Raw genomic sequence first — 19776 nt, 5'->3', positions numbered from 1 at the left:
CAATATCCTCGCGGTGACGTTAGACGTCTCTACACTTGCTTTTTGTCAATTCCTGGCTCATCTGAGAGCGCCTGCGACTGAGTGCTTTCTTATCGCACGCTGGCTTGTGGAAGTGAAAATGATTGGAAATGCTTGATGTACAGCGAAAGCATGCACAAATAGAGGTATTAAGGGGAAGGCGTGATTATATTGCTGTAATTAAAGCTGAAGTGTGTGGTTTATGAGATGAGGATTTTACATTTACCCCTAATGAATTAGTTTAATTGGAAGAAGTTGGCAACAATATAATTGTAGTCTCGTATAATTATAGTTAAGTGTCAAACGTCAAAAGAGATTTTAAAGCATCAAGTTTATTTTTCATACATTTAAATTTGTTTCTGAGAAGAGAGAAAAAATCTGTATAGTTTTTTTTTTATTAATTGTTTATACTTTTGGTTAGCACTGTCGCCTCACAGCAAGCATGGCGTGGGTTTCCTTCTGGTGCTTCGATTTCCCCCACAGTCTGAAGACATGCGGTATAGGTGAATTGGATGAACTGATTTGGCCGTGAGTGTGTCTGAATGTGAGAGTGTATGGGTGTTTCCCAGCACTGGACTGTGGTTGGAAATGCATCCGCTGCATAAAACGTACTGAATAAGTTGGTCATTCATTCTGCTGTGCTGGCCCCTGATAAATCAATGTTTATATATATTTTTAAATATTCTTCAAACCACTGTTTTGCTTATTTGTTAGTACAAAGTTTTTAATCAATTTAAATAAAATGTCACCGATCAGATGTTTTACAGTACTATTTATTTCAAATACACAGTATAATTGTTACTGATTGCTTTTTGTTGTTATTTCGGAAACGTATTCTGATGATTTATGTATATTTATATTTATATATATGCCGTTGAAATCAGAATTATTAGCCCCTCTTTGATTTTTATTTTCTTTTTTAAATATTTCCCAAATGATGTTTAACAGAGCAAGGAAATTTTCACAGTATGTCTGATAATATTATTTCTTCTGGAGAAAGTCTTATTTGTTTTAATTCGGCTAGCATAAAAGCAGTTTTACATTTTTTAAAAAACATTTTCAGGTCAAAATTATTAGCCCCTTTAAGCTATATATATATAATTTTTCGATAGTCTACAAAACAAACCGCTGTTATACAATAACTTTCCTAATTACCCTAACCTGCCTATTTAAGCTAAAGAGCACACCTATATATATATATATATATATATATATATATATATATATATATATATATATATATATATATATATATTTATATATATATTTGCTGAACAGTGCCAGAGCCGCGCTGAATGAGCCAATTGCAGCTTTTTCTGTTAAGTGGGTGACCAACGCTCTAAAAGCAAGCAGGATAATATTTACGTTAGTTTATTTGCAATAAATGCTTTTGTTGTTCTGTGCATATACTTTAGTTTTGTTTGATCCATTCAAATAGAGTGTTTTCTTTGAGCAGGTAAATTAAAGGTACAGTTCATATTTATATATATATTCATGTTGTCACCAATACGCATTTCTGTGTGGAGTTTGCATTTTCTCCCAGTGTTGGCATGGGTTTCCTCCGGGTGCTCCAGTTTCCCCCACAGCCCAAATGTGCTAAATTGTCCATAGTGTATGTGTGTGAATGAGAGTGTATGGGTGTTTCCCAGTAATGGGTTCCAGCTGGAAGGGATATGCATATGCTGGATAAGTTGGCGGTTCATTCCGCTGTGGTTGCGCTGTGGTTCATTCCGCTGTGGCGACCCCTGATAAATAAAGGGACAAGGCTGAAAAGAAAATGAATGAATGAATGAATGAATGAATATATATAAAACAAACAAAATTAAGAAACCACTTGAACATTTTCAATTTCTTTATATTTTGTGATTGACAGATATGCGTTTGATTAAAATGTCATTTTTGTTTTATTCTGCAAATTACTTATGGCATTCGTTCCAAATGTCTAATAAGTATATTGCTATTTAGAACATAAACTAACAAAAAATAATGTTATCTTCATTTTTAGACAACACAATCACAATATTTAAGAAGTATTGCATCAATTTTTGGTGGAATAACCCTGATTTATTATCACAACAAATAAAAACATTTGTTCATTTTCTATGCAGTACTTTAAAATATATGAAAACGAACTGTAATAGACAATTGTAATATGTTTACAATTGCAATTTGTTTAGTTTATTAGTTATTATTTTTTTGTTGTCATTGACCCCATACATGTCTGGAATATCTTTTATCTCATGATTGAAGTATTGTTTCGTTTGGAATTTGAAGTACAAGGTTTTAAAAAGAAGGGTTCTTTGGAAGTTTTCTTTGTTATGAATGAAGCTATAACATCTTTTATGGTCATAATAATGAAACTTTTTAAATGTATCCATATGATCCATAAATGTAATCTAATACCTTCCTGTTGTTGCTAATCTAACAGAGCAAAAGCATCCTAATTAGCATGCCATTAACATTCTTGATTGCACAAACCAATCATGTGTGATCATGAGATTGTAACTATTTAGAGTTTTTTTGCATTCCCTAATGTTACTGTTGATTTCACTTGCAGAACTGGAAGCAGTGATCCATACTGCATCGTGAAGATTGATAATGAAGCAATAATTCGGTAGGTATGCTTTTTATTTTTATTTTCTGACATTTCAATTTGAGCCGCAGTGTTTAGTAATCTAATATTGGCTCTGAGCTTCAATACAGCCTATAATAAGTCAAATTTCCTAACCCAAACAGGTTAGGAATGAAATTTTCAGTGAAGCAGAACTAATTTAATTTGTGCCACGTAAATGAAATCCCTCCTGTGCCATAGACCGTTGTGTGGCTGTACTGCTTGTGTACCTACTCACTTGGCAGCTGTATAAAAGGTCATACTAAACAAACCTCTCGTTTGATTTGAGCAGTTTGATGGTGGAGGTTCAAAACACAAACACACACGAAATATATATATGTGCTGTGACCGGCAGTACAGTGTGGGCATATTGATTCCTGCTGCTCCACATGGAGTTTAGAGTAGGAGGTGGAGAAATGAAAAAAACATATTATATGCATGAAAACACTGCCACTGCCACCCCAGCAAACACAAATATGCTCCAAGAACATTTAATGTTTCAGTTAGCTTATGGAAACATTTATTATTGAATCTTCTCTGCATGTTCGGTATGTTCATTTGAGAAAAATGTTTAAAAACTTTATTTTGCTTATGGTAAAGTTTGGATTGAAGGAATTTATTTACAGAAACACACAAGAGCCAAAAAAATTGCAGTCAAAAATCAACTTAACCATAGTTTTTATTTTTGGATGTGTTCCCCTTTAACCCTGGTGTGCTGTTGGGGATGTTTACATCCACTCTGGGGTGATTTTGATTATAAATTGGGCCACACTGTTTTCTGTGTTTCAGCAAATGGAGTGATTTTTGGTGACAAACCTTACTTTGACACATATTTTGGGAAAATGCTTTGGAATTTTTCAAAAACTTAACCATACACTCTAGGCAAATTGACTACCCTTTCGTTATGTTCATGGCTATTTTTGCCCCATTGACTTCCATTATAAAATTTTTTGATTGCAAAGCCATGACAGCAAATAATCAGTCATTTTTGATTGTTGCTAGTTTTACCTGATGAGAACAGGTAAAGTTAGCCATTTTTACTGTTGATCATCGGTTACAGTGCAAAAAAAGTTTCTGGCTTATTTTATATTGAGTATAGTGTGTGTTTGTGTGTGAGAGAAAATGTAAGAGACCTTTGCGCACTTACTGTACATGATATGCTTGAGAAAATCGAAATAAACAGTTCAGTTCTCAGAACACAGTAAACATAGCAAGTGTATTAATGTTTCATCAAATGGAGTGATTTTTAATGACAACCTTATTTTGACACATATTTTAGGAATATGCTTTGTAATTTTTCAAAAACTCAGCAATGATCTCTGGGCAAATTTCCTACCCTTTCGTTATGTTCATGGCTGTCATGGCTGAAAAAAAATCTAATCAGGTCTGTATCACACAAATATATGAATAGAATATCATAATTGTTTCTGTGTATTCTGGTATTTATTCATTGATATTGCTGCCAGCGCACACCCGTGAATCCAGGAGTGTGTGTCTGTTTCTGTTTTTTGCGCAGGTGCATTGAGGGCACTAAAACTGACAGGGGTCTCACGCATTTCAACCAGTTCTCACGCTCTTACACCACACCTTATATTTCTCACGCTGAAATGTAATAACCCCCCTGCTCCTTATCTTCAGTGCACACTTGCACAAACGCTGCATGAACAAAGCATGACAAACTACTCTTTCAAAGAAGAGCCGCAAGAGTGAGAATTCGGCTCAAAATCAGAGCCAAAATCGTACAGTGTAAGCCCGGTTTAAAAAGGATAGAAACATTTAAGTTAACTTATTCGATTTGTGTTGGGACAACATGAAGGAATTGTGTGAAGCCATTTTTTTTATAGTAAAGACTTGTCTGATGATAAAACCACAATTAAATGTGTGGTTTATATATTAAGTCTGTTTAGAAGCAAAAATCTGTCTATAAATATACACTTAGTATGGAAAGTATTCAGACCCGCTTATATTTTTCAGTCTTTGTTATATTGCAGCTGTTTGCTAAAATCATTAAAGTATTTTTTTTTTCTCATTAATGTACACCCAGCACCCCATATTGACTGAAAAACAGCAGATTTATAAAAAAACAAAAACAAAACTGAAATATCACATGGTCTTAAGTATTCAGACCCTTTGCTCGGTATTTAGTAGAAGAACCCTTTTAATCTAATACAGGCTTGAGTCTTTTTGGGAAAGATGCAACAAGTTTTTCACACCAGGTTTTGTGGATCCTCTGCCATTCCTTCATGCAGATCCTCTCCAGTTCTGTCAGGTTGGATGGTACACGTTGGTGGACAGCCATTTTTATTTCTTTCCAGAGATGCTCAAGTGGGTTAAGTCAGGGCTCTGGCTGGGCCATTCAAGAACAGTGATGGCATTGTTGTGAAGCCACTCCTTCATTATTTTAGCTGTGTGTTTAGGGTCATTGTCTTGTTGGAATGGCTGCAATTTTACAAAGAGTGAAAAATAGGGATTTTGATTACTTTCCGTACCACTGTATATGTGATATATGTATATATGTACACATATATGATGTTTATTGTGATAATTATTAATATCTATATTTACCCAGCTCTGGCTTTTAGCATGGTAGATGTAATTTAGAATTTCATTTAAACTACACACATTTATACAATATATAATTTTTGTCTCTGTGTATGTGTTTGGGGGGTTGGGGTTCTTACAATGTGAACACTGAAAGTTTAAGCTGGACTTAGGGTCTTATGTGTTATTCACTTCATCATTGCTTTTCTGACTCACTTCATTCTAGTGCCTGTAAAAAGAACATATTTTTCAGCCAACGGAAAGGTTTAACAGTCACACTATTGATATCTACAGTGGATTCTGTGTGAGTGTACTCTAAGCCACAATGATTTTTTTTAGGTCAATAAGTTACCTTTTTCCCCCACTGGAATGCCAAATCTGATGGTAAATAAACGTTAAGCATGGATCCTAGACTGACGTTTGTTTCCTCAGGCTTTGCTTTATGCTAATCATTACCACGGAGTAAGCCTCATGAGTGAAAATGTGACGTGCTGTGTTTACAAAACAGATCTGAAGATTACCATATTGTTAATCAGTTATATTGTTGACTGTCCATATTGCATGCAGGTAACAGTTTTTACATTTGTTTTTTTTTCAGGACAGCAACAATATGGAAGACACTTTCTCCGTTTTGGGGTGAAGAATACACTGTCCATCTTCCTCCATACTTCCGCACAGTGTCTTTTTATGTGCTGGATGAAGACTCTCTCAGGTCTGATCCTATACACTAATTCTACTACATAGTTTAAGGTGAAGTGTGTGATTCAAAACATTGCCCCTGCTTGAGTAATCCGACATCTCAACCGTGACTCAACCAGCAGCATATATGTTTGGAAATATAAAAATACAAGAAAAAATAAAAAAACTCTTTGAGTGTTGGTTGCAGGAAGGAAGAAATATTTGAGGAAGGATAAGAAACAGCATTGAGTTTTTGTTCAAAACACATTTTTTAATGCATCTTGACCATGTATTTACACAATATTTTATGTTCATGAATACAGAAACCTTTAAACAAGGCTAAAAACATGACAATATTGATGTGTTACATATTATTTGTACAGTCTATAGTCATTAGCATGTACCTAACAATCAAAACAACAATGGTGGACTACAGGACCGCATGTGCACCGGTGCATAGTGTTGCTTTACAAAGTAACATCACCACTACTGGCCTGGCATGTATAGTACAGCGTTTTATGGATTTCATGGACATCTGTGAAAAGAGTGAGCTTGGACGACTGCATCCATACATCCATACATCCAATGATTCAAATAACTTATTGATAAAGTCATCTATAATGGCAAAGAAAGTGTTCTTGCAGGACTCCTAGATTTTATCAAGATTCTTTGGGTTCATCTTCAATGCATCCTCTTTCATCTTACCCCACACATGCTCTACAATGTTCATGTCTGGTGACTGGGCTGGCCAATCCTGGAGCACCTTGACCTTCTTTGCTTTCAGGAACTTTGATGTGGAGGCTGAAGTATGTTAAGGAGTGCTATCCTGCTGAAGAATTTGCCCTTTCCTGTGGTTTGTAATGTAATGGGCTGCACAAATGTCTTGATACCTCAGGCTATTGAGGATCCACTCTGCAGATCCCTCACACGTCCCCTTACTGAATGTAACCCCAAACCATGATTTTTCCTTCACCAAACTTAATTGATTTCTTTGTGAATCTTGGGGCTATGCAGGTTCCAATAGGTCTTCTGCAGTATTTGTGATGATCAATGTTCCTGAAAGCAAAGAAGGTCAAGGTGCTCCAGCATTGGCCAGCCCAGTCACAAGACATGAACATTATTGAGCATGTCTGGGGTAAGATGGAGGAAGCATTGAAGATGAATCCAAAGAATCTTGATAAACTCTGGGAGTCCTGCAAGAACGCTTTCTTTGCCATTCCAGATGACTTCATTAATACGTTATTTGAGTCATTGAAGAGATGTATGTATGCAGTAGTCCAAGCTCATGGGAGTCATACACAATATTAATTATTTTTCCACTGCACCATGACTTTATATTCTATACTGTACAATATTTCTGTTAAGTGACAAGACTTTTGTCTAAGCAAAGTCAGACCTTACTGTCCTAATCAAATAATAAAAAATCTATTTTATTTACATACATATCTATTTACATATTTTATTTTGGTAAAATAAGCGTAACCTAGAGGCCTTTGCCTTTCATACAAGCCACTTCTAATACTAAATTATCAACTAGAAATCAAGTAATTATTTGTTGTTCCTAAAACTTGGATAGGCAACAAGACTTTTGTCAGGTAGTGTTGTCATGTTTTTTTGGAATGACTTTTGACCAGAGGAAAAACACTTTTGCAATATTGTTTTCCAGTATTGCCACAGAATTCTCACTCTTCACCTCGAAAGAATAGGTCACTCAAAAAAAGAAAGGTCTGTCATCATTTACTCACCCTCCATTGTACACAATCTATCTGAGTTGCTTTTTTCTTTTTTTTCACAAAAGAAGATATTTTGAAAAAATGCTAGTTGCTGACACCCATTGACTTCCATGGTAATGTTTTTCCTACTATAGAAGTCGATCGATCCCAGTAACTACCATTCTTCAAAACAGCTTGTGTTGTGTCCAACAAAAGAAAGAAACTCATAAAGGTTTAAAACCACACAAGGGAGAGTAAATAATGAGGTGATTTTCATTTTTGTGTGAACTATCCCTTTAAACTACTGAGCTGGTTAACATCAATGATTGTAACAGCAGTGTAACAGTAATGATTCATATATTGTCTGCAATTTTTTCTAAAAAACTGCTCTTTTCACAGTCGGGATGATGTAATCGGGAAGGTGTCAATCACTAAGGAGGTGCTCTCTGCCAAACCTCAAGGTAAGAGAGTATTCGCTCTCCATAATCTTAATTCACTTGCTGTGGTGCAATGGGAAATCAGTATAAAGAGCCAACAAAGGGATTTCTCAGTAGATTTGTGAGGAGAGTGTTGCAAGAAACTTGTGACAAATAATCAAGTCAGACCAGTTAGACAGTCATACATATGGACTGCGGACACTTGACTGACATGTGACTGTGATGAACCACAAACTTCCTCAAGTCATATTTAGTTGCTGTATCTAACTAAGGTTTAACATTTGTCGCTATGCTGAGAATTCAGTGCATTTCCACCTGGCTGACGATGGAGAAAATGTCACATATTTACATTAAATGAGAAACAACCATGAACAAGCTCTCCTAGCAACCATCCAGAATATCCTAGCAACAGCCTCCCACAGTACGTTTACATCATGACAGCAAGTTTTGTTGCGTAAGCAGGCGAAAGCACTTTTTGTTGGAAAATGTTAAAGTGATGAACTGAAGCATGTAGAAAAAAACAGTTGCCACTATTCAGTAAAGCTTCATTTTTTATTTCATTTGTTACTAGCTTTTATTTTAATGTGATTACAAAGTAGATGTTACACAGCAGTTGTTAGGATGACAGAAAGATTAACAAGTTAGATTTAGAGTGGCACGGTGGCTCAGTGGTTAGCACTGTCTCCTCACAGCAAGAAGGTCGCTGGTTCGAGTCCCAGCTGGACCATTTGGCATTTCTATGAGGAGTTTGCATGTTCTCTCCGTGTTCACGTGGGTTTCCTCTGGGCGCTCCAGTTTCCGCCACTGTCCAAAGACATGCACTGTAAGTGAATTGGATGAACTAAATCTACCGTAGTGTATGAGTGTGTGTGAATGAGAGAGTATACAGTAAACAGTATTGGGTTTTTTCTAAAAGCTGTGTAAAACGTATGCTGGAATAGTTGGCGGTTCATTCCGCTGTGGCAACCCCTGATAAATAAGGGACTAAGCCGAAGGAAAAATAATGAATGAAGTTAGATTTAACAGCACTTGTTAGTCAAAATGATTAGGAGGACTCAGATTTAAGTGAATTTGGTGCTTAAGATTTAATAGAACTAGAAATTTAACGATAGGGAAGTCAGAATGGAAACACATCTGAGAGTGATAAATACTATAACTAGTAATAAAAAAGGGCAGTAATATGAGTTAATAATTGCATTCATCCACCAATTCTGCACACTGCTTTTTTATTGCTGACAGGCGTACCTCGTAGTCTGTGCAAGCTTCTTCAATCGACGAAATTTTTTCTGTAATAGTTGTCACCGTCGTACGCAATTCCACAATCGTTTGTGTAAAGGCGTCGAATTTTTGATTGACTGAGGCATTTAAAGCTGTTTTAGTGTCCATAATGTCTTGATTGTTAGGAGAAGTTGTGCCACCTTTATTGGTGGCTTGCCTCAGCTCCTCTGGGTTGCCAGCTTTGCCGTGGTGGTCATCAACCTCTCTTTTGGCATTATCAAGGCTTAATGTGTTCTTGAATCTCTTGAGAATACTTTTTGACGAGTAAATATTAAATCTGAGGATTATTTTAAATTATTTGGAGGATTTTTGGAGCCTAGACACGAGCAGCCTTCTCCATGCGCCCCGGAACCGGAAGTCATGAGTTAATAATTTAGTAATAACTATATTTTTATCCCCTTATTGAACCCAAGTCCAGTTTAATAAATCAATTAAGCAAATTTAGAGCTTACTAACCAGACAAAGGCTTGAATATGAACACAAACATGAAGCTGAGCATGACGAAGATTCGCAATGAGCAGGTAACACACAGCTTGACAAGATTAGGGCTGGGTGATATGGCAAAAAAGCAATCTCGATAATTATTTTCCACATTGTACGATAATGATATATATTTCAATATAAGTTGTTAATGCTTCCAAATTTAAAAGAGTACCCCAACAATGACTGAAGCCACACAATTTAGAGGGTCCATTAAATAGCATAACATTTTCGGCCGAAAAATTTTCGGTGGCCAAAAATTCGGTACGTCTCTAATATCAACACACTTTTAGATTCCCATTGTTGCACATTTCAGCTGTGTGATTGGCTCTTAGATCAGTAAAGAGTAAAAATGTCCAGAGCTTATCGTTGTTAGTGACAAATTTTATCGCGATTCTATATAATATTGTTTATCGGCCCAGCCCTACAAGAGATAATAGGAACATGAGAGCTATAAATACTCAAAGACTAATGGCAGAAGCACATGGAAGTGAATATCCTGTTTTGAAAAATCTGTACTGCTTAATATTGCGCCTGTATATACAGTACAAGAGTTAAGTCAATGCTTATTGATTTCTTCACAACTAAAATTAGACCAAGAATTTCCTTTATTTATTTTTCTTTGTGTCATACAAAACAAATTTGTCCCCCAAAATGTTTAAAACACCATTATGACTTTGAAATCAATTCTTTTTTTTATTTGTGTATTACCTGCTCATTTAATTTGAACATTTGTAGCAATAGGGCACATGCACAGCTACTGTTTCTTCCCATACCGATAAACGTCCGGTGAACGGTTAATGTGACTTTTTTTAATGTTATACGGTTTCTTTTACAGCCTCGATGTTGTAATGTAATGAAAATATAATCAGTTAAATAGACTTCAGTTTTCATTTTGTTGTTCAAGCGTAAAATGAGATAAAAAGCCAGAAAATACTGGATTAAAATAAATTTTCATACTTTGAAGACATGGCATGGAAAAATTTTATTTAACGCAGTGCTTCTTGAACATTCTGAGACCCACTTTATATTGTATATCAATCAGTTTGTGAAGATCATTAATTTTTAAAGAAAACAGACCTTAAACGCACTAATTTTGTAATGGCATACAGTTCTCTGGAAGCGTTTCACCAAGGTTACTGAAAACTAAGTCCTTCTGCATACTTTTGAGTATACCCTATTGATATTTGAATAGCTTCTTGTACACTACTATTCAAAAGTTAAAGTCAGTAAGATTATTATTGTTTTAAAAATACTTTTATTGCATTTCATTTTTGTACATGTATGGATTTTCTTATTACAGAGAAAGAACATAAAGGAAAGAAATAAAATCTCAGTTTTTTTCATTTACAGTGCTCAGCATAATTAAGTAGAACCCGTTTTAAAAATGTATATTTTATCCATTCCTGGTGAATATAGGCAATGTATTTTGGTGCATTTGAACAAAATAGATTTATTAAACAGATATATTTATTAAAATATTATTTTATTCATTGAACATCTTTAGAAATAGAACGATTATACATTTAAATTCAAGCAAAATATTAAATCTTTTTATTTTTAAATTTTTTTTTTTGCTTTTTTTTATTTTTCCTCTTTTTAATATGTATTTAATGTTTTTCTATATAAATTTGGGTGTGCCAATTTTTTACCGGTGTCATAAGTTATTTTGTTAGATGAGGTCCAGATTTGGCTTCAGTACTGATTAATCTAATGTATATGCACAAATATTATATTTTACGCATCCTTCAGAAAATATTAATTTAAATGAAAGATTTGTTAGGGATGTACTTATATATGCTGCACTGTATGTACATCATGACCTATTCATCAATCAACACCTTTCTGACCCCACCACTTTTTAGGAAGACTTAAAAAACATTATCTCTTAAAATATTGTTTATCTTTTCCGATGTCATATTTGGTCTAAATTTAAGCCAACATCCTGTATTGGATGTGAGTAATACTGTTTTAAAATAAATCAGTTATGAATTAAATAATAATTTTGAATTAAATAATAATTCATAGTTTTTATTTTCCATTAATCTGATCATAAGTGAAAGTATAGGTTTTATTATTAGAAAAATCGTCAAAATATCTAAAAAAAAAAAAATCCGCAAATGCACTAAAACTGCAAAAAATGACTATTTTCCAGAAATATTATTCAGCAGCACTGTGTGTAATGTTAATAATAATAATAATAATAATAATAATAATAATAATAATAATAATTATAATAATAATAATAATAATAATAATAATAACAATTAGCGATGTCCCGATCAGGTTTTTTTGCCCTTGAGTCCAAGTCCTGGTCATTTGATTTTGAGTACCAAAACCCGATCCGATACTTAATACATAAAAAGAAAACAGATTCAGGATGTTCCTTATTTTCTATTTAATTCACCTTATTTTAACATTCAACAACTCTGTTAACAAACAGAGCACTTCTGTGAGGTAGCTTGAACAATCAACTAATAAATAACATCAATTCTTCACTTATTAAAAAAAAAAAGCATATTAGGAAGAATTCTTGTAATGACTGCTGAAAATATTGCTTTACAATAACAGGAATAAATAAAATTCATATAAAGTGTGTGTGTGTTAAAGCAGAAAACATTATAGCGTTATTCTACATTGCAATATTTAGCAGTTTTCTAATTTCTGTATTTGAGATCAAATAAATGTTGCCTTCATAAACATAAGAGAGTTCTTAGAAAAGCAGCACAGATTGCAGTGGGGTTCCTGTGAGCTGGCGTTTTGAGATTGGTGCTGGTGAGTCACTGTGGTTGTCTGGGCTTGTAACTCATGTCTGTTGTGCCTGAGGGGCAAAGACACGGCAGGGTTGTCCATTATCACGACACAGAATGGAGGAAACGTCACTCATTGTGCCCCCCATGACGTGTTCATAGTCGCACTGTGCAGGCTGTCCGTGATGGAATGGGAAAGCTAAATGACACCATTCATTAACATTGTTTAGCTGGCTGTGCTGCTGTCTCACACAGATATGGTATAATAATGATTGTTTAGATGTGTGGCTCAGCTTGTTAGCGATAACAATAGGCTAAACATGATTGAGAACCTGTTAAATGTTGCCCAGCAACTCCATCCTTATCAGGACTTCAGAAGCTCTGTTATAATGCAGTTTTTAACAAATCGAGCTTTGGTTGTCATGTGGCTAATGTTGATTTATATCAGTGCCCGTATTCACAAAACATTTTATCTTACCACTAAAAGTTCTCATAAATAGAAGTAAATTTTTTAGCTTTAAAACCTAGTCACTAAGCTGTAACTTTGAATGATGTATAGAGACCTTAAAGGTGCTGTATGTTGGATTGATCTAGTGGTTGAGACAGGTATTGCAGAGGGGTTTTTTTTCACTGCCCTATGACTCCACTCACATCCTGGTTTCAGATTGATGACACAAACAGGATTGAGCATATCTGACGATCAAGCTTTACAATGTAAGCTGCTTAGCTAATGTTTGTGGTTGTAATGTTTATATTATTTGCAAATAAAAAAACACCTCATTTGCATTTATATAACTCTAAATCTTAGCATATGTTTACTGGACAACACCTCCCACAATCCTTTCCCCTGCTTACAAACATTCTTTACCACTTTGATAGGATCAAACTTAAGTTTCTTTTAATATGAATGTTTTTTAATATTAAGATATTTTTTTTTAAATCTAAATGTATATTTTACTGCCAGGGTTGCTTAAACACTCCCTCACATGAACTTGCCGCGAGTAAGGTGGAGAAAATGAAAGCACATCTGCACTGAGGAAAATCCAGATGCTCAAGATGTCATCTTTAAAATTATGACATATTAAAAAATATTCAAATAGATGACAGAGGTTTGTGATACAACAATTATAGTGAAGCATTAATTAAATCCTTATTTTCCACTGAACGAAACAAAGCATCCACCTGCACAGTTGAGTAGTGCATGGGCATAAACAAAAATATCATTTGTATATTTTTCTTGGAAAAATATATTTTTAAAACTAATTTCTTTTGGTATAATTTGTATCTTAATTTTAATGTTTTTTTTTTTTTTGGTCAGTTATCTACTAGAACAAGAAGACGAAAAACATTTGAGGTGAAGTGCTTCAAAACATAGTAAAATCTTTGTACATAGTAAATCATAGTACATATTAAAATCTCTAACCATTGGCCTGGAATGTATTCTATGGACAATTTCTTTAAAAGAAACTTCAATTTTTAGTATATCACGATATAATATATCACTTTTAAGTGTCCTAATGTTTCCCGAGGTTGTTGTCTTGTATTTTCTAATGTATCTTGTTTTCCCTAACAAGAAACAGGTGTGGACGATTGTGTGGAGGCAGGGGTAAAGGAATGTGGGAGGTGAAGTGCAGTAAACTTATATCAGAACTACAGTAAACAGTCTGAAAAGCAGACAAAAAAATCATTCATCCATTCATTTTCCTTCAGCTTAGTCTCTATTGCAGAGCACTTGAAAAACGTTGAGTTATTTATTCAACACAATGGTTGAGTTAAACATATTTGGTCCTTTGTTGTGTTGTTTTAACCTTTATTAGATTATTTATTAATAACTCAACTAGTTGAGTTAAATATTTGGTGCTTTGTTGGGTTGTTTTAACCTTTATTTAGTTATTTATTTTGTTAACTCAACCAGTTGGGTTAAAACATTTGAATTTCAACAGTCAACTGATTTAACTGACACAAAACAGCTGTATTAATATGTGTGCGTAATTTTTTTTTTTTTGCGTTATGAAGTTTATTTAAGCTATAATATTGTTGTTATTTTTTTATCAAATTACCTCTCCGTGTCGTGTTTTTATATCCGTTTCACCATCCAAGAATATATTTTAGAAGCGTTTGGATGTGGTTAAAATGTACTGTACATTGTGGACACTGAGTGAAGACTTCTGCGGCTGCTGGACAGTCCCTACAGCACACAGAACTCCATATTCTGCTCCATCAACACATGATTTTCTGCTTGCATGTTTTTAACTGTCTGTACATTGTTCTGTTACTTCATTGCTTGTGATTCTTGATTTATTTTAACAAAAGTGTCTGAAACTAAAATGCAATGAAATTTTTTTAATACTGTATGGTATTTATTTACACAGCTATAATTATAAAATTAATAGTAGTAGTAATAGTAGCAATAGTAATACCTGAATGAAAAAAATAACATTTGATCAAAATAACCCAATGCATTGTGTTAAATCACGTAACCCAATACATTGGGTTATAATCACCCATAGTTGGGAAGGTGCTATAATAACCTATAGTTGGGTTATATTTTGGGGTATTTTTAACCCAACTATTTTAATAGAGTGGTCACCACAGCAGAATGAACCCCCAAATGTTCCAGCATATGTTTTATGCAGCGCTTGCCCTTCCAGCCACAACCCAGTATTGGGAAACACCCATACACACTCAATCATACATGTACTAATACACTATGACCAATTTAGTTAATCCAGTTCACCTATAGTGCATGTTTTGGACTGTGGGGGAAACCGGAGCACCCAGAGGAAACCCACGTGAACATGCAAACTCCACTCAGAAATATCAGCCGGCCCAGCCGGGACTCGAACCAGTGACCTTCTAAGCATCTTATGCTCAGATTTAGAGCTATATAAATGCTCTTTGTTATTTTGCTTAATAGAGATATTGCTGCAATTAGATCTTCTCTCCTTGTCTGACCCTCCCAAGAGCACATTTCCTAACCAGCCATTATATAATAAAAATAAGCCAAAGAGTCTTTAGCGTAGCTCTAGAAGAAGTGAATCTGACAGTAACAGTAACACAAGTCAGCCTTCATTGACTTTTGAATGACTCTTTGTGCTGGTTCTCTCCTCTTTTCATCTGTCCTCTTTCTACCCTCGTTCTCTCTGCAGCTTTAACGAACAAATGGCCCCACATAACCTTTCTCTTCAAGGCCTCTGGAATAGCATTTAGTGAAAGGACACATTCTGCAGGAGCACAGAAATAGCCCTGCGCTCATATTTCCCTTGGTTTGACAGGGTGTGAACATTTAAGTTAGCTATAAGTCAAATCATAGTCTATCCACTCAGATGAAGTGCGAGATGGTTTGTAATTAGCTGACAGAGGAACGCTGGCCTTTTATGCAGGTTAGAAAATGGAATCTCTAATTATGACATTCATAGAAAGGAGATATAGAAAGAGATGTGTGATCATGGACATATTTTTAAAAATTTTACTTCACTTTTATGCTCAGATCTTGTTAGTCTGATAGAAGAATGCTAAGCTAAAGCCTAGTTCACACAATATGACTTCATACATCAGCAGATTGTTGAGACTGCATGACTTGATTGTGCATCTTTAATCAGTGTGGTGTTCATATTACATGATGTAAATGTAAATGATCATTAAGAGGGGGCACACACTATCCAATATGACAACAAATCTATCACCCAACAATTCTGTTCAGCCTCAAACCACAGTGAAATGTTCATTAAATGTTCAGGGAGGAGCCGTCAGAAATTGCAGAACACAACTGGCACATCACTGACATACAACCAGACGGCAAGCAGTAGCTGATTATTGCTCTGAAAGCATTTTTGGGAGCATTTGAAAGTCGTGTCTATCAGCTGATCAATAAGTGGTGCTTTCAATTGCTCTCATGTCCGTTTAAAGGCAGGGTGGATCAAGTGCATTGATGATCATTCTGGCACGTTCACACATAAAGACTGCCTATCACCCACAGATTTGTCCCACAATCACAGTCCGATTTGTCATCTAGCTTGTATTGCTTGAGCTATGAGCTCAATGACAGATTGGGCTATGATTGTGGGAAAAAATCTGTGGGTGATAGGCAGTAAGCTCGGAAGATGTGATTAAAGATTGGAAGCCTGGAAGATGTGATTAAAGTAAATTCTGAGCATTCGCGGCAAACTTGTTGGTATTTCACATCATATGTTGGGCCGTATTTGGCCCACAGGCCTTGGGTTTGACACAAGTAGACTCTACACCTGTGGTTTTCAACCATGTTCCTGGTTTCCACCTAAAACTGCATAGCCGTGTCCCAAATAGCACACTATACACTCTCCTCTTATCCACTACAGGTATGTCCTTATGCACTTACACACTCAACAGCATAGTATATGTATGTATTGTCTGAAATGGAATACTAATGTTTTTTTAATAAGCTGAAATTAAAACCCAATTTTCCAGATGATGTTTGACGGTTGCCAACTAGTGAAATAAATGTCTACCAAACTACCAAATAATATCTGCCATGAGTATAACCACATTCGCTATCGGGAGGTGGTATAATCACTCTCGAAGGTGAATTTTGCTTTCACATTTCACATAATTCAAATAAAAAAAGTAATCCAAAATCAGTGCCCGTAAGCTCTGCCACTTCCTCTATGTGGGCAAAGCAGTGGCCGTTGGGTGCGTGAAGTGTCCAACATTCCACAATTTAACGGTTGAATAAGTGCATCATCTGTGTATTTTAAGTGCACACAGTTTTCAGTGTGAATGCACTACTTACACTATTTATACTATGGAATGGCATAGAATAATTCATAAGTTTGCGTTTTGGGACGCACCTCATGTCTTTCATGTCTCTTTAGTCAAACATACCTGATTCAACTCGTCAGCTCATTAGCAGAGACTCCAGGACCTGAAATAGTTGTGTGAGACAAAGGAGGGGAGGGGGGAGTTTGAGCTCCAGTAACATGGCTGGGAACCACTGGTCTACATATATAATAGTGTTGTCAAAGGAGTTGACTTCGGCACCAATCAGTGCTTAAATTTTAAAAAGTTAATTTCTCACCTACAAATCAACACTGTTGAGCACGTTCTTAAACACAGCTGACTGGCCATTGCGTTCAGTTTCTCAACAGATATGATTATCATTGGCTCCAAAGGTCATTGTTTGACTGCTGTTCACCAAGCGTAAGTACAGATACATGGACAATGGATTTCTGATGAGTGAAGCTTGTCTCAATCAGGCAGAGTGCGTCATTGATGTGGACCTGAAGCAGATCTTAAAATTAAATGTCCATGCTGGCTAATTGAAAAGTAGGAAGTATAAGCATGAACATGGCCGATTGAGAAAACAAACTTCCCTTTTTATATTAAGGGGTCCATACAAATATGTTTCAGGATTGAAAACTTCCTCTATAGTCTTTATATGCACATCAAGGTTCCATAATAAGTAATGTAATGGAAAATGCTATAAAATAACTTCCATCTACAGAAGATCAACACCTACTTTTACATCTTAGCTATGTTTACATCCTCCAATTTGTATGCACATTTTGGAACATTGCATAAAAAACACTTGGAAAAGCCCAGATATGAATACATTTTGAAAATGCATTAAAGGGCACATATTTTACCCCTTTTTAAAAATTTTATATTATTATTATGGTTTGTATTATGGAGTGTGCCAGTCTAGGTTCAGTTCAAAACACAATTCAGATTTTTTATTATAATGCGTTAAGTGTCATTTTGGGGACTTGTACACAGGTCGATGTTTTAGGGGTGTGTTGCTTCACATGAAAATTAGTTGCAACTTCCTGCCCAATGTAACAAGGGGGTGGAGCCAAGAGCTCCCCCGCTTTGTGTATGGCAACAGACAGGCAGACAGAGAGAAGCAACCTGAGTGAGAGGACCAGCATTCAGCCATACATGTACGACTCGGACACAGACCAAGCAGAGACTACTGTTAAGGAATCAATATTCCAAATGTGTCAGAGTGGCAGTTACAAAATCATTTGTGTTTTTGTATAGTTTTGTAGCCGCTATGTAACGATGCATTCGTCATCTGTATAGGGATACAACGATTAACCGGTTTCACTATTAACAGCGCTTTAATTCGTCACAGTTAATTAATCGTAAAGGTTTCTCAACACAGTGTTTTTGCACCAAACAAAACTGCGGCAGCTAAACAAAGTTATGCCAACTGTGTGCTAGTTTAAAGTTCCGAGCTTGTACACCGAGACTAATAACCATGCACACTGGATTAACTTTGACTGAGGCTATAAGTAAGGCAAGTTCGTTATTTCCAATGGAAGGATGCACAAGCGAGGCAATGCGCTTACACTTTCCAGCCGCACCTAGTTGAGATGACATGGAGCTTCTGTGACCGCTGGAAATGCAAACGGCAGAAGTTTAAGGAAGACGCAATAAAAAGTACACAGGTTTGCAAACCCACATAAAGTTACAAACAATGGCGCCGATGAGAGCGATCATGTGGTGATTGTTGATCCACCAGCCGAGATCAATTGAGTGTTTTTGGAGAAAGTGCTGAAAGACTCGGTGGATCAGCTGTTTTTAATTTCCCGAATCGCGATACGTTGCATTAACGGCGTATTCAGTTCAAATAGCCGCTAAATGTAAAATCTCTGTTGCTCATTCGCAGGAAGACGATGAAGGCTCTTGTGTTGAGCCCAATGAGCCTTACATCCAAAACAGAGCAAGTGTGTTTCTTTGGTGACATCGCTTTGACTCACACGCTGAAAATGGCGGACGTGAAACAACAAACTGAGGATATGGTAATGCATGCCTGTCAATCAATATTGGTGGGCGGGGGACCGCACTCCTATGTCAATTTGCGGTCGGTCTCAAAATCGCCCCAATTGGTCCACCGTTTTTTTGTTGCTAAATTGAAAAAAAGGACTGGGTGTGTTTATATCACCCCAAAATGGTGGACTATACACTATACCTACACATATGTCTGTCCAAACAGCTTGAAAAGTAGTATTTGCGCCATAGGTGCCCTTTAAAAAAACCTATAAGAACAACTGAGTTGGATAATATGTGCATAAAATGTGGATAAAGTAAAATGGAAACACATTTACCAAGTAAATTCCAGCATGCATGTCAAAAATTCCAAAAAAGTCTTGTGATTTTGTTTTAACAGATCATGTGATAACAAAAATTGATGTTAAAGAACATCATTATTGGACAAACCAGAAGACCGACCACCTTGCTCAACATCTGAAATGTTGTTTTGGTCGTTCTAAAATCCCTTCTTGAACATGTTC

General features: G+C 35.7%; 1 protein-coding gene across 1 annotated transcript in view; it reads left to right on the top strand.

The window, feature by feature from the left end:
• The window catches only part of rasa4 (RAS p21 protein activator 4), a 95776-nt gene that overhangs the window by 15375 nt on the left and 60625 nt on the right, over nucleotides 1-19776 (top strand). The window contains exons 2-4 of the mRNA XM_056458544.1: nucleotides 2576-2632; nucleotides 5769-5882; nucleotides 7960-8021. Of these exons, the coding sequence (XP_056314519.1) occupies nucleotides 2576-2632; nucleotides 5769-5882; nucleotides 7960-8021 (233 nt within the window). The remainder of the gene's footprint in view (nucleotides 1-2575; nucleotides 2633-5768; nucleotides 5883-7959; nucleotides 8022-19776) is intronic.

The sequence above is a fragment of the Danio aesculapii genome, chromosome 5, assembly GCF_903798145.1.
Source record: "Danio aesculapii chromosome 5, fDanAes4.1, whole genome shotgun sequence".
Classification (NCBI taxonomy): Eukaryota; Metazoa; Chordata; class Actinopteri; order Cypriniformes; family Danionidae; genus Danio; species Danio aesculapii.
The sequence above is the reverse complement of the archived record's forward strand: the minus strand, read 5'-3'. Positions and strand labels throughout refer to the sequence as shown.